This window comes from Tenrec ecaudatus, chromosome 1, assembly GCF_050624435.1.
Source record: "Tenrec ecaudatus isolate mTenEca1 chromosome 1, mTenEca1.hap1, whole genome shotgun sequence".
NCBI lineage: Eukaryota > Metazoa > Chordata > Mammalia > Afrosoricida > Tenrecidae > Tenrec > Tenrec ecaudatus.
The window spans coordinates 190,150,184-190,175,848 of record NC_134530.1 but is presented as its reverse complement, the minus strand read 5'-3'; the positions used below and the strand labels follow the sequence as shown (position 1 = coordinate 190,175,848).

At 46.0% G+C, this 25,665-nt stretch overlaps 1 protein-coding gene across 1 annotated transcript in view; it reads left to right on the top strand.

The window, feature by feature from the left end:
• The window catches only part of ASTN1 (astrotactin 1), a 316,698-nt gene that overhangs the window by 126,933 nt on the left and 164,100 nt on the right, over positions 1-25,665 (top strand). Inside the window, exon 2 of the mRNA XM_075541277.1 lies at positions 14,192-14,379. Coding sequence (XP_075397392.1) covers positions 14,192-14,379 — 188 coding nt within the window. The remainder of the gene's footprint in view (positions 1-14,191; positions 14,380-25,665) is intronic.

Below are 25,665 nucleotides of genomic sequence, written 5' to 3'. Positions count from 1 at the left end.
TCCTTCTGTAGGAGGTCTGTTCTAGGTGCAGTGTCCCTGGGTAGCCCAAATGGTTGATATGCTCAGCCGCTAACTCAAAGTTTGGAGGTTCGAGTCCACCCACAGGCTGCTTGGAAAGAAGCACCATTGAAAGCCCTGTGGAGCACCTTTGCCCTCTGATGCACTGGGGTACATGGGGTACACTCCATGGTTTTCTCTGGGTGCGATGGTGATGATCACGGACATCTGGAACCGGAGTTGAGGTCTCCTGATGGGGGCTCACTTTGACTCACCCATCTCACTGCAGCCAGGGATCCGAGAGGGGATGCTCCTATCCAGAGGGAGGCCTCAACCCCCAGGAGCACGAGCCGCAGCCAGCAGCCTGGGTCCTAGACAGCTCCAGGGCTTCTGGCAGTGGGAAACCCAGAGGATGCGATGCATCCGGGACTTTTCACCTGAATTCCTGGGACTTTTCACCTGAATTCCACCTGCAGCAAACAATTCGCCTGACTCTTACCCCATCGTGGAGGGGGCAGTTGTTCCTTACAGATTAATAAGTACGTGCTTATTGGGCACTCCATCCCTGCCCAGCAGGGTTCTGGGGTAGCCCCTGGGCTGTCCTGCATGAATGTGCCTTCTTGCCCGCCGCCCATCTGCTCCTTCTCCCACGCTGCCATCGTGTCCAGCGTTTCCCTCCACGCTCTCTGCCTTTTCTCCACCTCAGAGCTTTAGCTTGCTCGTGGTTTTTTTCTGTTTCCTCATCAATCCAGCTGGAAGTGGCCCTTTCGGCCCAGACTCCCCATCTGTGCTTTTACTACCTCACTCTCTGGGTTCGGCGTCTGTGGCCGATTTATGCCTGATTTCTCCCATATGCCCTATCGCAGACTCCTCAGAGTGAGAATCTGGTGAGCTCATCATTCGGGGTCATGCCATGGGTCACTGCCCAGGCTATGGTCAGGCTGCCCCTTGACAAGCAGCCCACCCTAAGCGGGGTTGTCTGGAAAGGAAGGGCCCAGGAAGGAGTGGGAGGTCCCCCCTGGAAGGAGTGGACACCCAACTGAGTCAGTGCACTGTTTTGTTGTTTATTTTTCATAAACCTTCCTAACATGCTTCCTCAGCCTGAAGTAGCCTGGCGGACTATGGGGAAGGTATAGAAATTAATTTCTAGGACCTGAACTGCATTCAAGGTCAGAAGAGGAGAAATCATGGACTTGACCATAGCCCTGAGAAACTGTATTAAGTGCTTTATGTATATGACTTCATTTCCTCCTCACAACAACTTTGTAGATAGCATAATTCACATCGGGCTTAAATAACGTGTGCAAGACAAATTTCTATTCAAAGGTTGATATCCAAACTAGGTCTGGCTGACTTCAAAACGTGCCTGCAAATTATATTCCTTAACTAGGATTTGCTTTCCCCGAGTCAGAGTAAGCCTCCCTGAACTAATTTGACAGGGATTGGGGCAGCAAGGAGAGCGCCCAGAAGCCAGTTGTAGGCAAGAAGCAGCAGCAGCAGGCCTCTGTGAAGGTCACGGAGACCTCTCCCCCTGAATGGGGGCTTCCTGAGGCTGGCCTTTTGGGAATCAACAGCGCCTCCTTGAGGTAGGTCCTCTCCCAGCAGAAGCCAGCATGCCGTGGGGAAGCTTTCATGACTTATATTAACACCGATTCATCATTAATATGACAAATATGCACACCTGCAGACTTAATTGCTTCAATTTTCTTGAGTCACTGATAGGTTTATGGCCTGCCTCAATTCCAGTAAAACTGAAGCAATCTAGATGGGACGGAAAAGTCTTTTACCCCAATCAATCTCTAGAACAGAGCTCGTCTCTGGCCCTCGTGACAGACTTTCCTTCTAGACAGGGTAATTAAAGAGGCAGAGCCAGCTACTTTTTAAAAGTTCCTTCCTCTTAAGCTTGTCATCTATAAAACAATCTTAGAAATTCTAGACAGGAAACAGCTTTCCTTCTCCCATTCCTCCCCAAACCACTGGCCCTCCATCTTGGCCCAGGCGGTTTCTCTCTGTTCTGTTTGTCTCCCTCCAGGGGTGCAGCAGCGCAGGCTCTCTGGCTGGCACCTGCAAACCCAACAGCTTACAGTGTGCTTCTGAGCACTGGGTTCACATGAATCCTGTTATGGTGTCGGGGTAAAAAGTCACTTATTTTGTTTAGGGCTCTCACATGTAACATCGAAATGTTAGCTCAGAAAAAGATGAGCAATCTTTATATCAGAAGTTTCCCTCACCAAATCCAGGCCCGGGAGCCTAGTGGTGTACTGGTTATGTGTTGAGCATCGATCTTTTTTCCCTCCCATAAAGAATCAGAGTCTCAGAAACTCACAGGGGCAGTTCTACCCCACCCTTTAGGGTCACGATGAGTCGGCATCGACGTTATGCCGGTGAAAACTGTAAGGGTTCAGAAAATAATAAAAAGATATTATCTATCCCTTAAAAAACTGAGGAATTCCTAGAGAAGAAAGCTAAGTGAGTAACTGCATGATTTAGACCAATGGAAACTGAAATATAGAACATGTTACATTGATGTATATCATGCTATGTGTGTGTGTGTGTATAATATCATATGTGTGGAGCTGCTGGCTGTAAGGTCATCTTTCAAAATCACCTGCCAAGCTGAGGGAGAAGGACAGGGCTTTCCACCCTAGGAAAGCCTGTTTTTTTTAAAAAAAATCTTCAGATTAAGGAATTAATGGAGCTAGGGGAGACTGCGGCGGGCCCAGTTACAGCAAACATACAGGGGCGAGGAGGTGGCGGGCAGGTAGCAAATTTGGTCTTGAACTTGGCGGGTGTGTGTGTGTGTGTGTGTGTGTGTGTGTGTGTGTGTGTGTGTGTGTGTGTGAGAAAGTGAGGATCCTTGAGCCTGGGTTGTAGAGTGCCGCAGGAAGAAGGCCTGGTCTGACGGGGGCTGAGGGTAGTCCGGTGGGGGGAGGCCGCAGGACCCACACTTCAGTGCCGAGGAAAAGGCACTTGGCTCAGTCTCCTTCAGCCCACAGCCAACCCCAGGAGATGGGAGTCCCGGGCCCCTTTCAAGGGCCTGGCAGCCGCTGCTGATTGAGCTTTGAAGGAAGAAGCTTTTGCCTAACTCCTAAGTGCTGATCACAATGGCACAGGAGGAAGACTGCAAAGAGCCCCTTGGAGCCTGACTGGTCCTGGATCCTCGGCACTGACGCCAGGTGGAGTTGGCCCTTGGTGGCCTCAGTCTCAAAGCCTCTACTGTGCCAACTCGCGACCTGGCACTGAATCTTCACCTTGAAGGACAGGGTCAGGGTGGCTGTCACTGTCCCTGAGATGCCAAAGCAACAAAGCTGATGCCCACGGGTGTCTGGTGCCTTGGCCTGGGCCCACTCAGCCAGCTCTTCACCCGCTCATAGTTGAACCAATGCAGGACTGAGAAGGGCAGTCCCACAGGGCAGTGGGCCTCCAGTCCAGCCACAGGAGCGCCAGCCTCCCCTAACCACTGCGCCCAACTCCCCATAGGACATGTGCTGAGCCTAAGACTTACAGTAAAGGGGCCGTCGGACCCTGCCCGATAGGGTTGCTATGAGTCAGCGTTGCCTCAATGGCGGAGTTTGTTTGAACTGATTACATGAAGATATTATATGTGATGACATGTTCTTCCCTGCCAAGATGAATTGTTCCTCTCTTAACCCCCACAGACGTGTATTTTTTTCAAGCAGAGACTTGAAAAAAATATCAAAGATGATTAAATGACTCACGATATGTGAAACCCAGGGTGTTAAGCAGGAGGATAATTGACCCAAAATAGGTTTCAGTACACATTGGGAGTGTACGAAGCATAAAGGGAAAAAATGCCACCCAGAACACTTCCAACCCATTTCCTGGTTGGGGGGTGTGTGTGGCAGGGGGTCGGGGGTGGGGGTGAGAAAGGAGGAACATGGCCCATGGATCAATGTTTCTGTTTAGAGAATTTTGCAAAACTTTCGCAAGCGCATTACTTTCTGAAAACAAAGAAGAGCACTAAACCCGTTTCTCATGGGAGTCAGAGTCGGGTTTTCAATGGCTAATTTTTCCAAAGTAGATCACCAAAGCCTTTTTCTTTCTTAAGGAGCTTCTCTCTGGATGGACTAGCACCTCCAGCCCTTTCCAGGTCAGCTCACCCCGGGGAGGAGGTCTAGTAGGTGATTGGGTCTGCATAAGATAACCGATGCCCACACAGCCTTTGGCACTTTGCGGATAAAGGTGAGGGTCTTGTATCAGATCACCTGTGTCGGTCAACTTTAATGGGCAGCTGGTCTCTGATTATTAGGGCTGCAGGTGGCCAGACTCTTGAACTAGGACCTGATGACCATGCGTGGGGTCTGTAAATATGAAGGCGTTTCCAAAAGTCTGTGGAAAAATGGATTGGAAACATGATGCAATTTTTTTCCCACAAATGTTTTGAAGTCCACTAGTCCTCTAACACAAGCCCTGTGTGGTGCAGTACTTACACATTGGGCTGTGATCCTCATGGTCTGCAGTTCAAAACCACCAGCTGCTCTGAGGGAGAAAGACTGGGCGTTCTACTGCCTTAAGCAGTTACAGTCTTGGGAACCTCGATGGCAGAGTGCCTGGCTTTTGGGGTGCTTTGACACTCGCTGGACTTGCTGAAGGGTAAGGGGTGCTTAAGCACTGGGTGCTTCTCCACCCGCATGATCCGCGTTCTCTAGGGGTGCACTGTATGTGTGAATCAAGGAAATCTGCTTCGAGCTTCACAAGACTGTAGACTGTGTCTAAACTTTAGAGTTTGTTGGGCTCCAGGCCTCCAAAAGGCAAACAGTATGCATAATATTTACAAATTGAATTAAATGATACTAAATATTATAGACTCATAGTAAAAGGGACAATTGATCAGTATGAACCATAAGAGTATAAGAACCTACATTAACAGGGCAGACGAGAGCGAGGTGATTTTCTTGTCATCAGCTTCAAGGCAATGCCTGTATAAATAAAGGCCCTAGAATTATAAACCCCCCTCTTCTATGTCGCAGGAAACTAACCCAGAGTTTATTAAACCCTCAAATATTGAACTCATATGCTGGGAGGAACTAGCCAATCACAAAAGGACAAATAGTACGTGAGACCACTGTTACAAGGGGCAAAACCCAAAGTGCGCACGCTTCAGGGATTGCCCCGTGCACGGGTGGCGGGGAGGCAGCAGGGAGGAGTGCTGAGCAGTGGGCCAGACTACTGAGGGCCTGTAACTTGGTTGAAATGGAGCAGAGTAGTAGCTCACAAGAGTGAGAGAAGTCGAGTTGCTGATGAGGGGTAAGCTTTGGAGGCTTTGATTTAAAGTTGAAAATGTTGAATTCAAAATTGACCATCTGAAATGTAAACTCTCATCTACGCTACAAAACACAATTGTGATATGTGAAAAAGTAAACCGGGGTAAAACAAAGACAAAAGCAGAAATGCAAGCAAGTGGAATGGGAACAGACTAAAGATGGAGATAAATCAAGGCAGTTTAGGAAACGGAATTAATCATTCTTCTTTTGTGAGCCAATAACAGGTGATACGTGGTAAGTCGTTCAGAGGCCATATTGTATCATTATGACTTCCCTTTCTCATCCTGTTTACAAAGTGCGGACCCCAGAGGGAACCTAGCGGAGGATTTAAAAACGATCCTCACAGAGATTGGTGGTGCAAGAGACAGGGTGTGGAAGGAAGATCGGGCGTGCAAGAGACAGGGTGTGGAAAGAAGATAGGGCGTGCAAGAGACAGGGTGTGGAAGGAAGATAGGGCGTGCAAGAGACAGGGTGTGGAAGGAAGATCGGGCGTGCAAGAGACAGGGTGTGGAAGGAATGCAGCCCTCCCTGGGTCCTGCGGGCAGCCTCCCTGCTGCCAGCCTCCCTGCTGCCATTCTGAGTGTGTCCTGCCTCAGCTTTCCAAACCCCAGGTGTCCGTTTTGCTCCCAGCGCTGGGCTGCTGGGAAGTGGCCCCCAAGGGCTTGCAAAGTTCACATCAGAATTCCAGTCGCGGGACATCTCAGGCTTCAAAATGACTTCTCATTGCCATGGATGAAATGATCCGTAAATACATATTTTAACATCACGGAGTTTAAATATTATTACACATTTTACTTGATGTCAGACCTCGTGAAATGCGTGCCGTTATCTCAATTTACAAAGGTCAGTCAGGTGGCAACAGAGAATTGAACCAGATGTAGTGAGACATTCTCTTACCAGTACATCCAGTGTGGCTCAGACAACCCTGCCTTCTTCAGAGAGATCTGTCCCCCTTCCCCCCGCCCTTTCGCTGAGGCTTTAATGGGTGTCAGGTGGATAGATTCTTTGCAGAGCTTGGAAAGAGCCAGAGAACCAGTGTGGCAGGCACAAGCAAACCATTGGGGAGGAAATCAGAAGCCATTTGAATGCCTCCTCAGCTCTCTGGTTGTGTCAGAACCTTTGGCTGCCCTCCCCTCCCTCCCGCCCCCCGGGAATGTTTTCATCTCCATGGAAGGTAAATAGCATGTTCGTGTCATTGCTCAATTGCTATTCATGCCAGCACAGAGTAGTGCAAAGTGACCTACTTCCAGCAGCATCCCCAGAAAGCCTCACTGCTTTCCATCAAGCCTGATTTCAAAAGCCACCCTCTGCTTCCTGTGGCGGTCTCCACCTGCCTCCAGAGACAGCGAGCTCTGGCCTTACCAAGGCCCTCATTCCACTGCCTGTGAGGTTTCATCTTCATCCATCTTAGCCTTGTCTGGCAAAAGGCAATGTGGGTGGGTGGGCCCTTGTATAAAGAAGTTGGCCTCGCTGAAATCTTCTAGGGGTAGAGCCATAAAGAGATGTTGGTGTGGCTGCAGAGGAAGGTCAGATGATGTTTGCTTTCTCGAGACGACCTTTGTCTACATAAACATAGTTGAGCAAGGGTTAATAACTCCTTGGAAGCCTTTTATAAGCATCTGTAATTAGATGGTTCTTTCTGGTGGAGCAACACTGAATGCCGTTTCAACGGGGTCACGATCGTGAGTTAAACTACAGGCAATCCTTACTCTCTGACTCTATAATTGATAGGCTAGACTGAGTTGGAAGCAGTCCAAACTCAAGGAGCAAAGTATGATTTGAAAAACTTCCACAGAGTCTCTTATCCAGTTGGCATGCAGAAATATGCTCATCCTGCACCTGATTTGAGGTCTAACTAGTGCCAAGCATCATGTCTGGCTTTGCATCATTGAATCACATGGTTGGAGCAGGAGAGCCCTCGGTGACCCTCTTGTCCCATCACTTGAAGATGAGAAACTGGAGCTACTGAGAGATTACCGCGGCCCCTTCTCCTGGCTCCCCAGTCCAATGCACTCTTTAACCTGGCATTCCATTTCTCATCACTGGCTCATTAATGCTTTGAGGCTCTTTGGCTTTTGCCATGGAGGGCAAATGTCACCAAGCAAGGGTAATAGAATTTCAATTATCCTTCGCCTGGAAGTAAGTGGAAATTTCTATTTCAAATCTCAGCACATCAAGAAGGTTCTAGTTTCTGAAAACAGGAACCTCTGGTTGGGTGAGAGAATTTTGACCTTTTAAAACCATTTTGCTATAAAACATCTTCCTCCCACACTTCTGTAGCCATTGCTCAAGCCAGCATGGAGGCAGAGGACAGAGGAAGGGACCAGGAGATCCACTCGCTGGCAGACAGGGAATCGAATACCGGAACCACGATGTGAGTTTCATTCCCGGTTGGTCTCTGAACAGCAGCCTATTTTCACAAAAGAATGCTCTGGCTGTGCTATCCTCCCATCAGCCAGCCCTACCCAGGCCCAGCCTGCAGGCCACTTGCTGGTGTCCTGGCTCTGGTGCCAGCTGAATGCAGGCCCAGCAGGCCTTCTGGTTTGATGTGACTCTTCCTCTGGGATGTGGGATGGTATCACTTCAGAACTCCACACCAGATGGTTCCCTGTGGTGTGCGGAGCTCCAGGGTCATTGCTTTTCTGGCCAGCCTCCTTTCCTTGCTTCTCACGACTTTGTCCTCTCGCACTGCATCCTTCTCCCTTGCCTGTGTTTCACCTGACCCTCATCTCTCTTCACAGATGGCTGGGACACTCGTGCGCCGCTCTCATTATGTTTATGGAACAAGTTGGGGTCTTTAGAGGCTGCTGTTTTAGAGACATTAAAGACTGGGGTCACATAGGGTACCAGGGTAAAGATTTGCAGGATAATTAGTGAGCACCTACTGGTATTAACCCCTGGCTTAAGCAGGTTATTTTGTTACAAAGGTGTTGAAAGTTAATGGCACTGCTAATAGTCCCATTCAGAAGACCATAAGGAATCGTGTGGGAAACTAGACCTACCATCAATATCCTTCAAACTCCGGAATTACATTGGGTAGAGCCTGCAGTGAGGGAAGACAAGCAAGGAAGGACAGAAGGGAAGGGGTATTCTATCTCAGGTCTGTCTTTGGCAACCTTAAAGATCGTCTCTATCTGATAGATTAGGCCCATCTGTTCTTCTGAACTGGGGGCAGTTAGCTATCGTGACTACTGTTCTGAGCTTCATCTTCGTCACATAGGGAAACTCAGAATGGTCACTGGGATAGCACCCAGTGCAGGTGTGGCTAGAATGTATTCTTAGAGCCGTTCCCATTTTCTTGTCATTCTTTCTTAAAGAGCACATGGCTATTCATAATACCACCCTGAATGGAGCTGAAAACAGCCAAGCCAAAGGAATAACCCAGAGGCCCGCCGCTCCCCTGTGCAGCAGGGCCCCCCATGGGAGTGGGCTTTATTTGAACGCGAACTGCTCCAGTTCTTTCTGACTGTGTTCTAGATTTTTGTTTGGACAAAGGATGCCAAGACTAACAGCAGGCTTGAAAATCCTGATCTAAGCAAGATCTCTTAACAGTCAGTAATGGCTATCAGGGGCTATCACCCCCAACCCTGAAAGATGACAGGACTACTTCATCGGGTGCCCTTTTCCTGAGGCTCAGAATTGGCCAGTTAATGTGCCCTCCTCCCTTGACCTCGGCAGCCTCCATAACCTCATTACAGCTCAAGTGCATTCATCTCGAAACTCAGCTTTTCCAGGAAGGACAAGGAGGCCCACAGTTCCAGGACGGCTACAGCCACGGCTAGCCTTAAAGTGTTCCATTGGATTAAAGGATCTTAGAGGATTCCCCCAGTTCAAATCAACCTGGCTTTAAATTGTTACACTCTTTGAACGAAAGGAGCCTCGCTAAGGTCCTTAGCGAGGTTGTCTTTGAGACGCGCTCTGACCATGGCATGGCCGTCACAGCCCAGCTCAGGGACTCAGCATGGAAAGATGCTCTTCAGAAGGAACAGGCCACTTAGGGGTTATGGGACATTTGTAACGGATAGAAGAGGAATTTTTACAGCAAAGTTTTGGGCGTCCTAACTTAACCCCGCAAATAGGCTGCGCTACAAGCTCACAGCCCACAGCTAACATTAGAATAACGACTCAGGCTAATTTTAAAGCGATTTCATCTCGCTCTCCTTCCCTCTGCCTTTCACTGTCCCATATTGTTTTCTGCCATCGTTTTCCCTTTCCAAGGTACCAGAAGCCTAGCTCTCTGTTCCATGTAGAAGCTATTAAGTTTTGTTCTCCAAAGCCTTGCATCGGGACCAGGATGAATGAACATCTTTTTTTTTTTTCTCACCAGACTAAAGTCTAGTCTGGAGATTGGCCTGGATTTGAGCTCTTAAGGGTTTTGGTCAAATTATTTCAAGTTTGTCCACCCTCTGTTCAAAGGGAAAGGGAGGGTGGAGCACAACTTAGATTTGAGAGTTTGGACTACTAAAAACAAAAACATTGCCTTTATCGGTACTTGTGCATGGAAAACCCTTTTGGATTTAGAATCAGGCATATCATACCTAAAAAATGATCTTGACGTTCATCTGCCCGGGTGCTCATTAGACAGATGAGGAAACTCAAAGCCAAGTGACTGATTCAATGTTATCCAGACCTCGTAAATCTCAGTTCAGTATTTTGTGGACTACACACTGTAGGATTGTATTCCGTGTAACCCCACTAGCATCTCCTCTACCTGGTACTCTTTCTAGGTTGTTCTGATCCTTCTAAATCACAGCTTAGTTTACTTCCTTGCTTAATGAGACCAGGGGTGACTTTCCATTAGCGACACTCAGTTTCGCAGCCAACCTGTTCAGTGTTGGTGTCCATCTACATGGTTGTCTCCGTCCAACACGGTTTCTTTCCATAGCCTCCTCTCTAAAGTTTAATCAGACTTCCTACAGTCCTGCCAGCACACACCCTCCCTCTGCTTCTCCATACACACTGTTCTCTTCTGCTGGAATTGCCTCCCCAATCGTCTTCCCATTTGATTCCTTCCCATTCGTTCGTGCCTGGCCAACTTCCACCCTCTCACTCCACACTGCTGTGCAGTTATTTGTGGCCACGGCTTATATTTCTCACAAGATTGAAAACTCCCGACAACTGGGGCCGTGTAGCACTATTTGCTGAATGTGGCAAATGTTTCAAAGATAATTGCTATATTGAAGAATGAATGGCATCCTGGCTTTGGCGGATTCTAGAAGTGCTGCAAAGCGTGAGGTTTGGGGAGAGGCAGTGGAAACATGCTCCCAGTCTGAACAGTCTTGCCTTTCCAGCTATCTCAGCTCAGACAGGATTCTAGTGTTTGTGCCCATGCTACCTGTGACATCTTGAGATAAATCTGTAGGATTCATCGGCACTTGTTTTATCCAAGACATGAAGACACAAGCGCTGCCCCATCCCCAGCCCTACAGACGCCTTGGTCTGGAGCCACTATTTTGTCACTTCCAAATATAGGTTCTCAGAGGGCTCAGAAAAGGCTTTCATTGGTGAAACTATTTCTGTGCATTTTTCTTCTTAATAAATTCTGCTGACACCCTAACCAGCGTGTTTGCATTCGGGGAAAACAGGGCTCTGATCTCAGCCCCACTGGTGAAAAATTCATGAGGTCGTTATTTGTCCTCATGGGGTTTTCTTCCCATGGTCCACCCTGGTCAGCTATCGCATACGTCATATGTTCCTAGTTTGCATCAAAGAAGCCAAGGAGGAAGCTATCCTTCTGTGATTATCTTGAATCTGGAATATCGTAGGTGTCCTTGACAGATGGGATGTCCTCCTTTCGTCATCATCTGGCCTCTAACGATACATCTGATCTGGGCAGAATTGACATCCATCAGGATGGAGTCATGTGACTCTCGGAGGGACTCAACGAGCTGACCTGGAAGCCGAGGGTCGAGCTTTTGTATGCTCAGCTCACCCCCCATGTGAGGACGTTGCCCAAGCCCTGTACTTCCTCTTTCTCCCACCAATCTTACGTCCCTGAAGCAGAGCACCTTCCCCAGCATGAAAGTCAACTGGGAAGGCTAAGGAGTATGGGCCTGGGGGTGGGTGACTGACGAAATGTTCTAGAATTAGATAATGGTGGTGTTGTGCAACTGAGGACTATATGGAAAAATCACTGCGTCGTACACCTTAAATTACATGTTTGATGTATATGAATTATATCTCAGTTTTTTAAAAAGTCATAGGATGCCAAGACCTTACACAAAGTCATACAATATTGCTGTGCTAAAACGCTCCTAAGAGACCACATGGACTTACTGCCCCAGTGCTTCCCCTCTCTCTGCATGTTCTGAGGTTGTGTCATCTGCGTGTGCATGTATGTGTATGTGTGCACGTGTCCTGGGGCTGGAACAGATCTGTCAGAAGTTCATCCATCTTCGTGCTGTGTCAGGTTGGTGTGACCTTGGTCCAGATATTTACTTGTCTTTGCTTCCACTGTTAAAACTGAGGTAATGAGCCTGACCTACTTGATGAGAATCCCCTGGGAAATAAAAATCTGGTTTGGTAAGTGATTTAGAGGCACGAGGTGCTAGATTCCTACTGAATAATTATGGGAAAGGCTGGAATGGCACCCAGACGTGTGTGGAATAATTCCCCGGCTGGGGTGCAGTGGTACCGGCTGGAGGCTGGGCATGCGTTGCTCTGGGTGATTTAATTATTCTATTAGGTGCTCTATTAGAAGCCGTTATTGCTTGTGAGTTTTATGTCTGTGGTGAGAAGCAGGCTGATTTGGGTGTCTACTGCTGTGACGGGAAAGGGACTTGGCGTGGGGGGTGAGGAGGGCGGTGTTTCCTGGGAGGAATCTGCTGGGTGCTTTTATGTTGCGTTTAAGTACCATGACTGATAGGAAGAGGTAATGCGGTGGAGCAAGATGTGTGATTAGAGGGCTTACTGGTGAATGTCACATGTGATGGGTTTCTCTACCTGGAAATCCGGAGGAAGATTCCCCGAGGAACGGTGGGCCTGAGAAAACCAGAACTGGAAGGCAGGAGAGCTTCCCTTCCCATCCTCTCCCTGCACTGCAGCTCAGGGGGTGGGGGTGGGGTGGGGGGAGGATGGAGGGGGATGCTGATGTTTGTCACCTCCCGGGACTTACTCAGACCATCAACAAGTGATTGAGTTCTTTCTAGACTTAGAGAGAGGAGCTCATGAGCCGATCTTTGCAGCCCCGCTCACACTTCCCTTTGCAAGGCCATCTCCATTCTCAGGTCAGGAGGAAAGCACGTAAGAGTTGGTGGCACTGGCGTCTTTGAGGGACAGGTCAGTGACCTGTGGCTCATAGATACCATCCTCGGTGAACCTCCCTGAGGAAGTGCTCAGTAGTCTTCCTCCTTTCTTCTCTATGCTTAATATGCGTATGCTCTCAATGCCCAGTGCCCTTTCTCACTTCTCCACCTACCGGAAGGTAGTCCACTCTTCCTGCAACACCCACAATCAATATGACCCTCACTTGGAAAGGCTGTTCTCCTTTCTTGCTTCTTCCCTGTCTGCCTGGGCAATATTACCTTTGTTTCGTCTCTGTTTCCACCAAACTGTGTCATGGGCCTTTGTGCTATTGGCTACATTCATCCATGGTGACCTGCTTGGGAGAGCTTATGGAGGTCCTCGATCCGGTTACTCTCAGTGCCTAGATGCACACCTAGCACCCAATACAGGCCCAAGATATGCTAACTAAACAAATACAGCACAACATCGGTGCCCTCCCATAAAGAGGGAAGGCTATTTATAAACTCCATAAATATGTAAAATTGCTTTCCTCTTTACGGCTCTGGTACTTGATGAGGGCACTCTTCCACATGTGTCTTGCTAAATCTTTTTTTTTTTTTATGTCTATGGAGCTTTTTTTGTTTTTTTGGTCAAAGATGATAAATTTGTGGGGAAGAAGCCAGGCCTTAAAAATAGCAAAGGTTTGTCAAAGTGTACTCAGCAGAAAACTAGTTCTGTAGGGGTGACAATAGTTATGAAAATAACCACAACAGTTTGAAGCCCACCCCGGATAGGCTGGTCCAATCAGGCCTCCCTCCTGTGAGACGCCTGGAAGCTTTGAAAGGCTGTGCAAGAGAAAGGGGCAGTTGGGTTTGCAATACTAGCTTAATGCCTACAACGGTGCAAGGCACAGCGTAGGTTTTCTGTTGTTTTGTGATTCATTTGTTGACAACACTTCAGTGCTTTGATTTAAAGCTCTGAGACGCCAGTTAATGCTTGGCTCGGTGCTGAGGGCAGGATACTTCACCGTTCTATATATGTAGCACCCCTATTCTCTGCAAAGCTGAAGAGAAAAACGAAAGGGGATTAAAAACCTTACTTTGCTTGTCACAGCAAGTTATCAAACATCTCCAATGGACTATGCGGCAAATGCTTACGGTTTTGGAAATCACCCTGTCAGCCCCAGTGGCTCTGCAATAACCTCCCAGGACTGTTTCATCAATGCCAATTCTCTGCACAGTAATTACCAACTCCCTCCTTGGTAAATGCACTGGTGTGCCTAGAAGTAATTGCTGGGGAACATACATTTTCAAACTTACAAGAGGCAAACAGCCTTGTATTTACCTCAGGGGGTTATCAGGTATTCAAACTGTGCTGTGGGAAGGATGCTATTGATCATAGAAATAAGGGGAGGGACTTGACTTTTCACCTTGGTATTTTCTCAGTGGGTGAGAGCCTGTCTTACTTGATTTAGGGCGGGAGACTGTGGTGGATAATTCTTTTCTTCTCAGGGTCTCTTCCATTCTTGGAGATTTGGAGCAGCAGTGAGCTTGACCTAACCATGACTGGAATCCTTTGTTGCCTTCAGTCTTGATCTGTTGGTTGGTGAATAGAAAGAAGAAGGTGGAAACTTTGGTTCTGTTCCGTTCGCATTCTCACCAGCGCCTTTGGTGTTTGTCCTGTAGAGATCTCGGGGAACACTGAAGACATCCCTCTGGTGCGGTGGAGGCAACAGTGGCTGGAGAATGGCACTCTGCTTTTTCACATCCATCACCAAGACGGCGCTCCAAGTCTCCCTGGACAAGACCCAACCGAAGAGCCCCAGCATGAGTCCGCAGAGGAGGAGCTGAGAATCCTCCACATCTCGGTCATGGTAAGAGCAGCTTTTCTTCAAAAAGAAAAAGAAAAAAAAAAGAAGCAGCTTTTCTTTGGCCTCGCTGAGCATAGCTTGTGTCACTTTGACTTTAAATGTCTCGATGCTTTACTTTACATTCCATTCCATTGTGGAGGGCAATTGACTTTACTTATGGCTGACTGAGTTCTTCACATGTAGTGTGCCCCAACAGCAATTAAATTAATGTTTGTCCAAAATTATGGGAGAAATAGGCTAGCGAAGTTGATGCATAAAATGAACTATTACAATACCTAGTTTTTAATGACCAAATTCCAAAATGTCTACTGGCTCCGTTAATCAGTATCTTACTTCCTATAGTATCTTACTTAGCTCAAGCAACTTATAAAAGTACAGAATATGTTCAGTTCCAAAGTCGTCCCCAAGGTGTACACAAAAGTGGCAGTTCAGTCAATAGCACCATTACCAAACTGTCCGTTCTAAGTTTGGACCCAGACCTGAAATACCATTTTATGAACCAGTGATAATATCAAGTGACGGTGATGAATTGCTTTAGGTGGAAAGTATTCAACTGGCAGATTAGAATATTTTTTAGTAGTTGCATAATAATTTTTCAATTGCTGAATCTCTAAACCACCTGCTCCCGCTGCCAGCAGCAAGCCCTCTTCTCTGTCTCAGCCCAGAGTAAGTGAGCACCTGGCTTTCTCTTCTCTTCCTACAACGAGGGGGGTGTCAGTAGGTACCTGCCTCTTTTGCTAATCCAGAAGCTTCACAGTCACATGCCTACTTTCTGCCTGAAATTGAAGCCTTAAGAAAATTTCGAAGAGTCAAAGGTAGGACAGGGAGACTGTTTGCTTCTCAGACAGTGAGTTTATGTTAATCATGATGGAATGGTTTGGAAAAAGATAGAGAATGATTGTATAACTTGAAGCATGTCATCAATGTCACTGAATTATATGTGTAGAAAAATATTGAATCAGTATATGTTTTACTATGAATATTTTAACCAGAATCAAAAAAAATAAATAGAAAAGAAAATCAGAAGATTCTTCATAAAATTTTTAAGAACTCCTGTTCTTGACTCTCTCTAGATAAAAAGTGTCTAGCCATCAATGGCTTTTGTTCCATTTGCCTTATTCCCTGGCGAATGTCTTCTGTCTGGAACACGGTAGATGCAGAAATGTGGACACTTAATGCTTACTATGTATTTGTGGGATGAGAAGGGTAGACTCATTCGTCGGATGGATGAATGAATTTCCAAGTTGGTGAAAATTCCTATTTCATTTGATTCAAGCCCACACACCATCTGCCCTTAGAGTGGTCCCATAGCAGACTGAGAGTTGGCAGCGATTACCCCCGGCCATAAGTATGGGATGGCGTTGGCTATTTCACCGTTGGTAGACTCAACCAAGAGAACCCACCAAGGTCTCGATCTATACTTAAGTTCCCTATGCACTCCCCTAGTAGCATTGCTAGATGCTATTTAGTTTTGTTGACTAGCGTGTGAGAGGTAAGCATAGGTTAAATACATAAAAGCGTAATATCTAAACACTGCAATGAGTCTTCTCTTCCTCAACGAGTGTCACCATGAAACACTAGCTTGAGAAATTCCCTGCATGTCATGTTCTTTAAACTCTTTGATGGAGGGGCGATACCTGTCACAGCAATGTCAGATAAGGCCAAATGGCTGGCAGGCGAATGATATTGCTCTGCTTCGCATGTGCAGATTAATGGAGGTATAGGACCGAAGAGTTACAATACTTCTACGTCCTTCATCAAAGACCAGCGTTGTTCCTTTCACAGAAGGTTGTCTTCTTCCGTATAGCCGGGCGGTTCAGCAGAGTGGTGAGTTTAGGCAGATCAGCTGAATCAGCCCTGGCACTGGCAGGAGTGACAGATGTGGAGGACAGATTGTCTTCACGTTTATAATAAGCTCTGATTGAAAGGAAGAGAGCAACTGTGGCTTTCCCACCAGCCATCGACATCCTCCCACGTGGAAAATAGTCATGGCCACGGATGGCACTGGTTTGACAGGGGTAGGAATCTGTCCATTTCAAAAAGCCCATTTTGTCTCACTAAAGATATTTTTAGGGTTCAGAAAAGTGTGCGGAGACCACCACCCAATACTGGGGTGTGGTTTGGGCTGACAATAAGTTCCTGAATATAAGAGGCAAAGGCGGGTAATTTGGCATAGGTGTGCTTGCGGAGCAGTGCTTGGGAGAGCAGGCAGTGCGGGGCCTCTGCGGAAGGACAAACATAGACTGGAGCTTGTCAATAGCACATTGTTTTCCTACTTTGCACTGCATTCTATGTAGAGAGGACAGGTCTTCTATCTTCAAAATGACGAATACATGCCCTAGAAAGAAATAAGTTCCCTAGAGAGGTGGGTGTGTGTGTGAGCAGGGGGAAGGGAGCAGGTGCCATTGAAGAGAGAAACATATTGAGCAAAGATGCCAACATATTTGAGAAAGTAGCTTGTGCCCTTAAAATATAGCCGCTCCTCTGAGAAGCCCTACACTGGGAATGCTTTTCATGAGATCGCTGTGTCTGCATGATCAGGGATCACTGCAAGTGGGGACTGCAATGGGAGAGGCCAAAAAGCCTTAAATGATCTCTGGTGTCTTCCTTCATTCATAGAGGTCACCCAGGACAGATCAGTAGTGATGTTCTGTTTCCCACATAGAATGGCTAGGTTGAGCCCTTCCGTTGATTTGACCTCATTTCCAAGTGAGAAGGGAAGAGGCAGAAGTGCAGGGGGCACTGCTCCAGGATGAGGGGGAGAAAGCCTTGGGTGTGCTTCTAGCTGGGTCTGTTGGCTGTGGATAGGTCCATATCGCCCATGAAAAGTCCCAGAAGGCCTTTGATTTCTGCAGAAGAGTAGAGCGCCCAGGGTGAACGGGAAGTAGGCGTATCCGGCATTGTCTCCTGCAGCCCCCTACGCACTCACACTCACTGCCTCCTCTCCCCATTCCATGTCACACAGCCTCACAGCACCTGCCCTGTCTTTAAGATTCTATACCAGAAACAGTTTCAAAGCCTGAAGCTGTAGATCTGTCCTCAGCTCAGAAACCAAGTCTGAGGGTACCCTATTTGAAGATGCCATTCCTAGACTCTGATGGCTTCTTCTGAAGAGACTCTGGGGCTGGTAGACTTCATTTGAGACACTTCACACCGCATCCTTCAGAGGTAAAAGAGACAGCCATGTGAGGCATCTGACATGGCAGCATAATAAATGCCCGAAGTTAGCACACTCCTCTGATTAAAAAAGAGGTAGGCATAAAATACGCTTAAATGAATATTATTATCCAAACCTGTGAGTTATGAAATAGCAATAACAGGGTGAGTTTTCATGAACTGTGATGATGTATTGATGTGGTTTTTGGTTTGGGTCAAATTAACATAATTTGAAAAAGAAAAAAAAATTCTAAGGTTATGATCAGAACATGAATATGCCCCCACTTTTTTACCCTCTTGCTTAAAAAAAAGCATGCATTTAAAAGCTTAGTAGATAATCCAAAATTCCCCAATACATAAATATATGCAGAGGAAAACAATGATTCTGTGAAAACCTTCAAGTGTAATTCCTCTCACTTTACACTTACCGTTTTTCTCCTCCATTTTGCCTTGATGAAAAGACCACTATTTATCATTATGCTCTGCATGTTAGCCTTTGTCTTACAGAAAAGCTTCTGTAGTAAGACGATGAGAAGCAAAGCAGCCCTTGCTTGTCTCCTCAGAGCATTCTGTGAGTGGGGACTTGTATGTTTCCTCTTGTCTCGCACTGTCCCCGGTGTAAATACAGCATCAACAAAGAGATGAGCTTGCGGAAAACCATTACCCACACTGGGAACCTGCACAATCTAAAACTTTGAGAAACCTTTTGCTTTTCTTACTTTTCAATTACATCTTAACATTTTTGAATTACTTTCCCCCCAAAGAGGCAGTATTTCTCCCTTGCGTGGAATAATTGGATTTCCCTCCTGAAATCTTTATATTATTGCTTTGAGGGTCAACTGATGTATTTTAACCTCTTGCATGATTCGAACTTGGCTGAAGAGATTTATTTCAAATTTTGCAAGGCAATTGACATTTAGAACTAGAAAAGTACACAAAGTTAGTCTTTTGCAAACTCTGATATAAATGGAAGCAGAATCTTCAAATGAAAACTGATGTGTGCATTTAAATCAAAATTAAAGGAATTCTTTAGTGATAGGACAGCTTATTTATTCCCTTGAAGGCCACGATTCAATATGATATTATAGTAGCTGTGTAGATTCTGAGTGGTTTTAAATTTACATCGTATACTTTGGCTAATTTACTATATGATCTACAATTTTTCATCTTATGGCACGAGAAAGAATTTAATGGTGCATAATAGACTTAATGTATTATCCATATATTTCATCTTTATAATTAAAGATAGCAGTGTTAATAGTTTTCCTATATGCATAGGTTAGTTAAGTACATTTCTTCTAGTATGCAGCCTTTAAGAATGCTTTAATTTGATCCCGCCCCCCATAGTAATAACTCCCAGTGGTAGAGAAGTTATTTTGTAGTTCGGTTTTGGGGGACATAATTCACAGTGAGTGTGTGGGAGGGCTGGAGATGGGATGCTTACAAAACTACTGTGCCCAGAGCACTTTGTGAATAAGCTCAACCAAACCCACTGCCATGGAGTTGACTCCGAGTTAAAGCCACCCCACAGAGCAGAGTTGAACTGCTCTCTAGCATTGCTGAGGCTGCAAATCCTTACGGGAGCAGAGAGCCTCCGTTCAGTACAGACACTCCGGATTCATGTTTTCAAGGCAATGTAACAACTTTGTACCAAATGACCCATCCTGGCTGGTACCGCTCACTCAAGGACAGCTCAGCTGCTTCTGCTGCACATGCTACATTGCTTGAAGCTGTGCTCCATTTCATTCCTAGAGCCCCGCTACTTCTGGCATGGGGGACGGCAGTTCCAACTGTGGGCTCACTGTATGGGATCAAAGCCGTCAGCGTGTAGTGTCTGTGAGCACAGGAGAAAAGTTTTTTTTTTTTTTTTTTTTTTTTAATTTAAGCCAGTAGATTTTGCCTTTAGCAAGTCTGTTAGGAAATTTCATTAGCAGATTAATTCATCAAGATCAAATTTGCATATTTTGTGGTCAATTGCTATTTTGGATTTAGATAACGATGTAGGTTCATTTTACCAGGGCCAGTCCTGATCTTTAAGAAACAAATGGAATATTTAGACACGCCTTGTGCTGCCACAAAAGACAGAACAAGAGTAATAAACTCAGCCCCCTGCCATCGAGTGGATCCTGCCTCTGAGTGACCCTACTCCAGGTCCCATAGGCTGTAAATCTGTATGGAAGCAGACAGCCTCATCTTTCTTCCAGGGAGTTGCTAGTGGATTTGAACAACAAACCTTGCAGTTAGCAATCTAACATTTACCCAACAGTACCTCCAGAGTAATACATTAGGAGATTCAAAAGAGCAACTTTTGGAAAGCATTTCTAGCAATGTAAGACATTCAATCTGAGGTTGGGCTGACGGGCTGGTCCTCCATCCCACCTGCCAGAGCTCACTCAGCCACTTTGCCCATCATTAGGAACTTGGGGGGTAGTTCCTAAGATAATAAGTAAAATCCCTAAAATCAGAACCTCTTTGTTCTTAAGGTGCCTTCCAAAGACTGATATGCAAATTCTAGGCGATGCAGGGCATTATGGGAAAGACTCAGAACCCTTGGTCACCTGGCACCCTGGAATGAAGGTGCACTGTACCCCTTGGCTGCTTCAATTGCTCACCTGGTCCATTCCTTCCAGGTGCCTCCCTGTGTTCTGGGAGCCAGGTGTAGGCGGAAGCCTTTGGAATTAGAGGAGTTGGGTTCACATCCTGATGTTCCCACTCTGTGGAGTTTGGTAACTTTTTCTGGACTTAGTGATCTCAGTCTGTCATGCAGATGCATCAGCTGGGAGTCTTAGTTTTAATGAATGGAGATCTACTCAGGCCTTCTTTATTGGAATTTTGCTGCAGGGATTCATGTGGAGATAAGGGAGATAGGAATCTCCTAATTAAAAAAATTAAATTAAGTTATAAGAGTAGCGTTTCATGATGGGAATTGGAAGGTTGTTCAGGATTCCAAGGTGTCTTGGCAGCCCTCAGTCTCTGCAGGTTGTAGCTGGAGTCTTTCTCCTCAGGTTCAACTCCACCCGTTGTTATGAATTAGTTTGTTGTTGTTGTTGTTTTTGGCCAGTTACCTCCTTAAACATTTTCCCCATTTCAAAGGTTTTGTATGTTTGTAGTTTCCATTACTTGGTCAAGTCCCAATCACCTATGACTCTTCCAGACTTCTCTCAGCTTTGGACTCTTGTAGCTTCTCTTCCAACTAGAAAGGAACTGTCACATTTCCTGTCCCCCCTTCCTTCTTCCAACTCCTCTAGAGAGAAGCAGATGGCTAGAGCTTTCCAGTGGGTTATCATAGTTCCCATTTGTCCAGAGCTTTCCATGTCAAGTCATGCTGTAGAGGGGTGTGGGCTGAGCCTCCTGCTGCCTGCCACTGTGGGGAGGATGTGTGTAAGAGTCACCAAAAGGGACGAGCAACTCGGAACCACTTTTCTACCGGTGGCCAAGAAGTCCTGTCTCCGTGATTGATTTGCTCAGTACCGTACGAGGACAAAATCCTAACTTGTAAGAGATGCCGAGAGTGTTGCACATGACAGACATCGTTATCATCTTCATCTGCCAGTGCAATCTTACTTTGCACTTAGTATGTGGCAGACACTGTTCCAAGTGCTGTAAACATATGTTAACATCTATTTTATGCTCAAACAGTCCCCTGAAGTTTGTTATTACTTCGTTTTACCTACGGAGAGACTGAGGGTCAAGCAGGCCAAGTAAGTGAACCAGAATGAAACAACTATTAGTATACTGGAGACAGTTGTCTGCAGTCTTCTCTCTGTACCATAAGAAGCATCCAGTTTATATTCCGGTCTGGAGTGAATCCTATCTGCATATTTGTTATATGTCTTTTCACCTGCTTTTGTTTTGCCAACTTTTGTCTCTGTGAGTCACATGTTACCCATTTCCCAATTGTTTACTTGGATACTAATAAACCTCTGAGCTCTGGGACCCACCGAATCCTACTTTCATCTGTGATGGAGGTAGGACACAGCTCTTTCTTTCTGTGCTTGTACCAGGCAACTAGCCCCCAAAGCTCAGATCCTGTTCAGCTTGGCTAACCCCACCTGCTAACCCTGGCTTCAGCCACACCACCTCACAGCTGGCAGTGGGTTTGTTGGCAGGGAAGGGAAAAGGGCGTTTGGGGACTTCCAGCTTGAAAAGTGGGAAAGTCATGTAACAATAATTGACTTGGAGTTCTTCATATGCCTACTTTCAAACTTATATAATAAACTTTCTACAAACTAGAAAAGTGTTTTGAAAAGCACTATTGAGAGGAATTACTGAAACCCAAAAGAAGGCTGAGCATGAGTGTGGGACAAGAGGAAAGTAAAAGGAGGAAAAGACTAGGAGGCAAGGGGCATTTATAGAGGTCTAAATACAAGCATGCACATACGTAAATATATTTATATATGATGATGGCGAAAAAGATCTACGTGCATATATTTATAGGTTTAGTATTAAGGCAGCAGATGGACATTGGGCCACCACTCAAGTACTCCCTCAATGCAAGAACACTTTGTTCTATTAAATTGGCATCCCATGATGCTCACTTTCCTGACACGATTGCTGAAGACAAATGTGTGCAGAAGCAAACATGGTGAAGAAAGTTGATGGTGCCAGGCTATCAAAAGATATAGCATCTTGGGTCTTAAAGGCTTGAAGGTAAACAAGTGGCTATCTGTCTGAGAAGCAACAAAGCCCACATGGAAAAAGCACATCAACCTGTGTGTCCACAGGTGTCGAAGGGATTAGGTATCAGGCATCAAAGAACAAAAAAGCAAATCATTGTGAAAGAGGGGGAGTACAGATAGGCAACTGGACATCCCCTTATAGATGGGCCACAGGGAGGAGATGAGCCAGTCAGGGTGCAGTGTATCAATGATGAAACATACAACTTTCCTCTAGTTCATAAATTCCTGTCCCCCACTATCATGATCCTAATTCTACCTTACAAATCTGGCTAGACCAGAGGATGTATACGTGTACAGATAGGAACTGGAAACACAGGGAATCCAGGACAGATGAACCCCTCAGGACCAGCGGTGAGAGTGGCAATACTGAGAGGTGGGTAGAAGGAAGGGAAGGTAGGGTAGAAATAGGGAAACGATTACAAGGATCTACATATAACCCCCTCCCTGGTGGATGGACAGCAGAACCATGGGGGAAGGGACATGTTGGACAGTGTAAGATATGACAAAATAATAATAATTTATAAATTATCAAGGGTTCATGAGAGAGGGGGGAGTGGGGAGGTAGGGGGGAAAAGTGAGGAGCTGATATCGAGGGCTCAAGTAGAAAGCAAATGTTTTGAGAATGGTGATGACAAGAAATGTACATATGTGCTTTACACAATGGATTGTGATGAGTTGTACGAACCCCCAATAAAATGATTTAATTTTTTAAAAAAAGAATTACATAGACAAAATAAAGGACTAAGACCTTCTTTAAAAACAAAAAAGCACTATTGAGGGGAAGAAAGAGCACTATTGACCTGCTGACTTGCCATTGACTTAAAAGAATTATGGATTCATTCATTTGTCTAGATTTTTTTCATTTAATAATAACTGTCATGTTGTAGCTATTTTAAGCTACTCAGGAGAGAGAAATGAATAAGAGATGCCTCTATTTTCAATGATAGAATTATCAGAGAATGTAATCATAGTATGAATATGTAACTTTTGGAGGTGGTCTTTGGCAGGAATGGAGTACCAGGTGGGCCATCTGTCCTCTTTTCCATTCCATCCTCTGTAAAATTCTGCCCTCCTCTTTCTTGAAGTGAATAGAGGCCTTACCGCAAGAGCGCTAGGAAACGAGGCAAATAATCACACAGGCAAAGTTTTCACAAAGATACGAATGCTTCCTAACAGCTTGTGGTGCTATTCTGCTCAGCAGGTAGGTCCCTTGAGATAGAAACCAACAAGTTACCTTTATAAACATATTCCCCCAGATCCCTCAAGATCTTTGTTGAAAGAAAAAACCATCATTTCCATGGAGTTTAAATCAATAGTTAAAAAAACTTAATATTCATAGGACTAAAGTTACCGCTTCCTAAGCCCTCACTGAGTCAAAGGCACTGTCTGGAATCAGTTCCTTGCATCATTTCAGTCCATTCAGTCCAGGCCCTCGGGTCACCGTTTTTCAGATCAGAGCATTGAGACTTAGGGAAGAAAATGACCGACCCAAGACCATATCTCCAGGGAGAGGTGAAGCCAGGGCAAGTGTACTTGACTCCGGGTCAACCCCCACTGCAAGACGCCACTGCTTGCTGGCGTGCGGAGTGACTAGAGCGGGCTCTGAGCAGGCTGCTCGTTGAGAAACCGGTGAGGACTACTCAGGGCCGTGATACTGACCGGTAGTGAGGTCCTTTTGTAGCGAGGGCTTTCCCGTCAGGGAATTCTGATTTGAATTTGCCTTCTCCCTCACCCTGGGCTTACATCCTCATCTACCTCATTTTAGGCTCGTGACCCTGGGCAAATGGTTTAATCCCTCTGAACTCAGTTTTCTTATCTAGAAAATGGGAATAATAAGCGCTCTTATTTCAGAAGTCTGCCTTGATGAGATCATTCCTATATAGCATGCACTATAGTAACTCACATAGGGGAAATGCCCAGGAAATACTCACGAGTAAGCTCTAGGGGGGCCATGCAAGCTGCCTGTAACAAGTCTGTGCGCAATACGCTACCAAGGGCCTGTTTCCGTGGGGAGCCGCAAAGCAGCTGGGATCTTAGCAACCTCTCACAGGAGTCCTGGAGAGGATGTGCGCAGGGAAGCGGCCCAGCCCCTGGGGACATCAAGGCAACAGAAGGGGCCCATTGCAAGCCAGGCTACGGTCATGAACATCCAGGGCACTCGGGTTTCCTCGCAGATGTGCTATGGTTTAAGAGGATAATCTTAGCTTCAAATTCCCTGGAAGAACTTTTTGGCTTCACTTATTCCTTTTAAAAAAATCAAACCAAATGACGTCATGATGGGAATTCCTCTTCTGCCCGGGTTTCCACATAGATCAAGATGGTTATCACTCCTATTCACACCTGGGCAAAGAAGGTACCACATGGTGGCACATGTTCCGGCCAGCAGAATCTCTGAGAGTCTGATTCTGGGTGTTGTTACTCTCCTCTAGAGTCTGCTAGCTCCCCCTCTGTTCCTGCCCACGTCTCAAGCTTTGGGATTCTCTCCGACCTGAGACTGTTCCCAGTACTGAAGTCCAAACCTTGTCTCTAGGCTTTTGGATTGGTGACTGTGGTGCCTAAGAGTTTGGGCAAAATATTTCCCTGGTGATTTTGCTTCCAATCATCTGCCTTCCTCTCTAGAAGGCACTGCTGGTGGAGGTACACATGCCTTTCAATCTGACCTTTAAGCCCTTACAGAGAGGGCCTGGCTAGAACTAGGTTTGGAGTCAATGTCAAATCACGGTGACCTTATCACTACTGGAGTAGAATTATACCCTACAGGGTATTCATGGCTGGTTTTCCATGAGTAGCTTCACGAGCCTTTCTTTTGAGGGACCTCTGAATAATCTCAAACCTTTAACCTCTTGGTTCGCAGTCGGGTACATGGCTTGCTTGCATACTCAGGGATGACATATTAGATGTAACTTCTAGAGAGAACCCAGCTGGTCATAACAGCAAGAGCTTATCTAGGTCGGGGCTCTGTAAAGGTCCAATGGTGAGTATTTCTGCTTCTGGGCCCTACCATCTCTACGGCGACTGCTCTTCTCTTGCTATAATCATGCCAAAGCAGCTGTCAACAATGCTGAAAGGGTGTGGCTGTATTCCAATGGAACCGTATTTGCATAATCACATGATAGGGCAGATTTGGGGAGGGGTGCATAATTTGCTGACTCTGACTGAGTTTATGCTCCTCTTTTTGTCTACCAAGTAAGTATAAATGGAGCTTAGAGTCTTCCAACTTAGTATAAGCAAGCTAAGTTAATAGCTTCAAAGATAATAGCTTACTAGTCTGAATCAGACCCCCATAGACTGGTTATAACTGTCATTTAAAGCAGGAGTTGACAGAGATTGGCCTTGCTAGAGATTCAGGGCATGTGGTATTCACAAGTGCAGGTGTAATGCAAGCCCATTAGCTTCTCCTGAGGGGTATTGATGGATTTAATGAAGACAGAAGTTGATGACAACAAAAATAAGC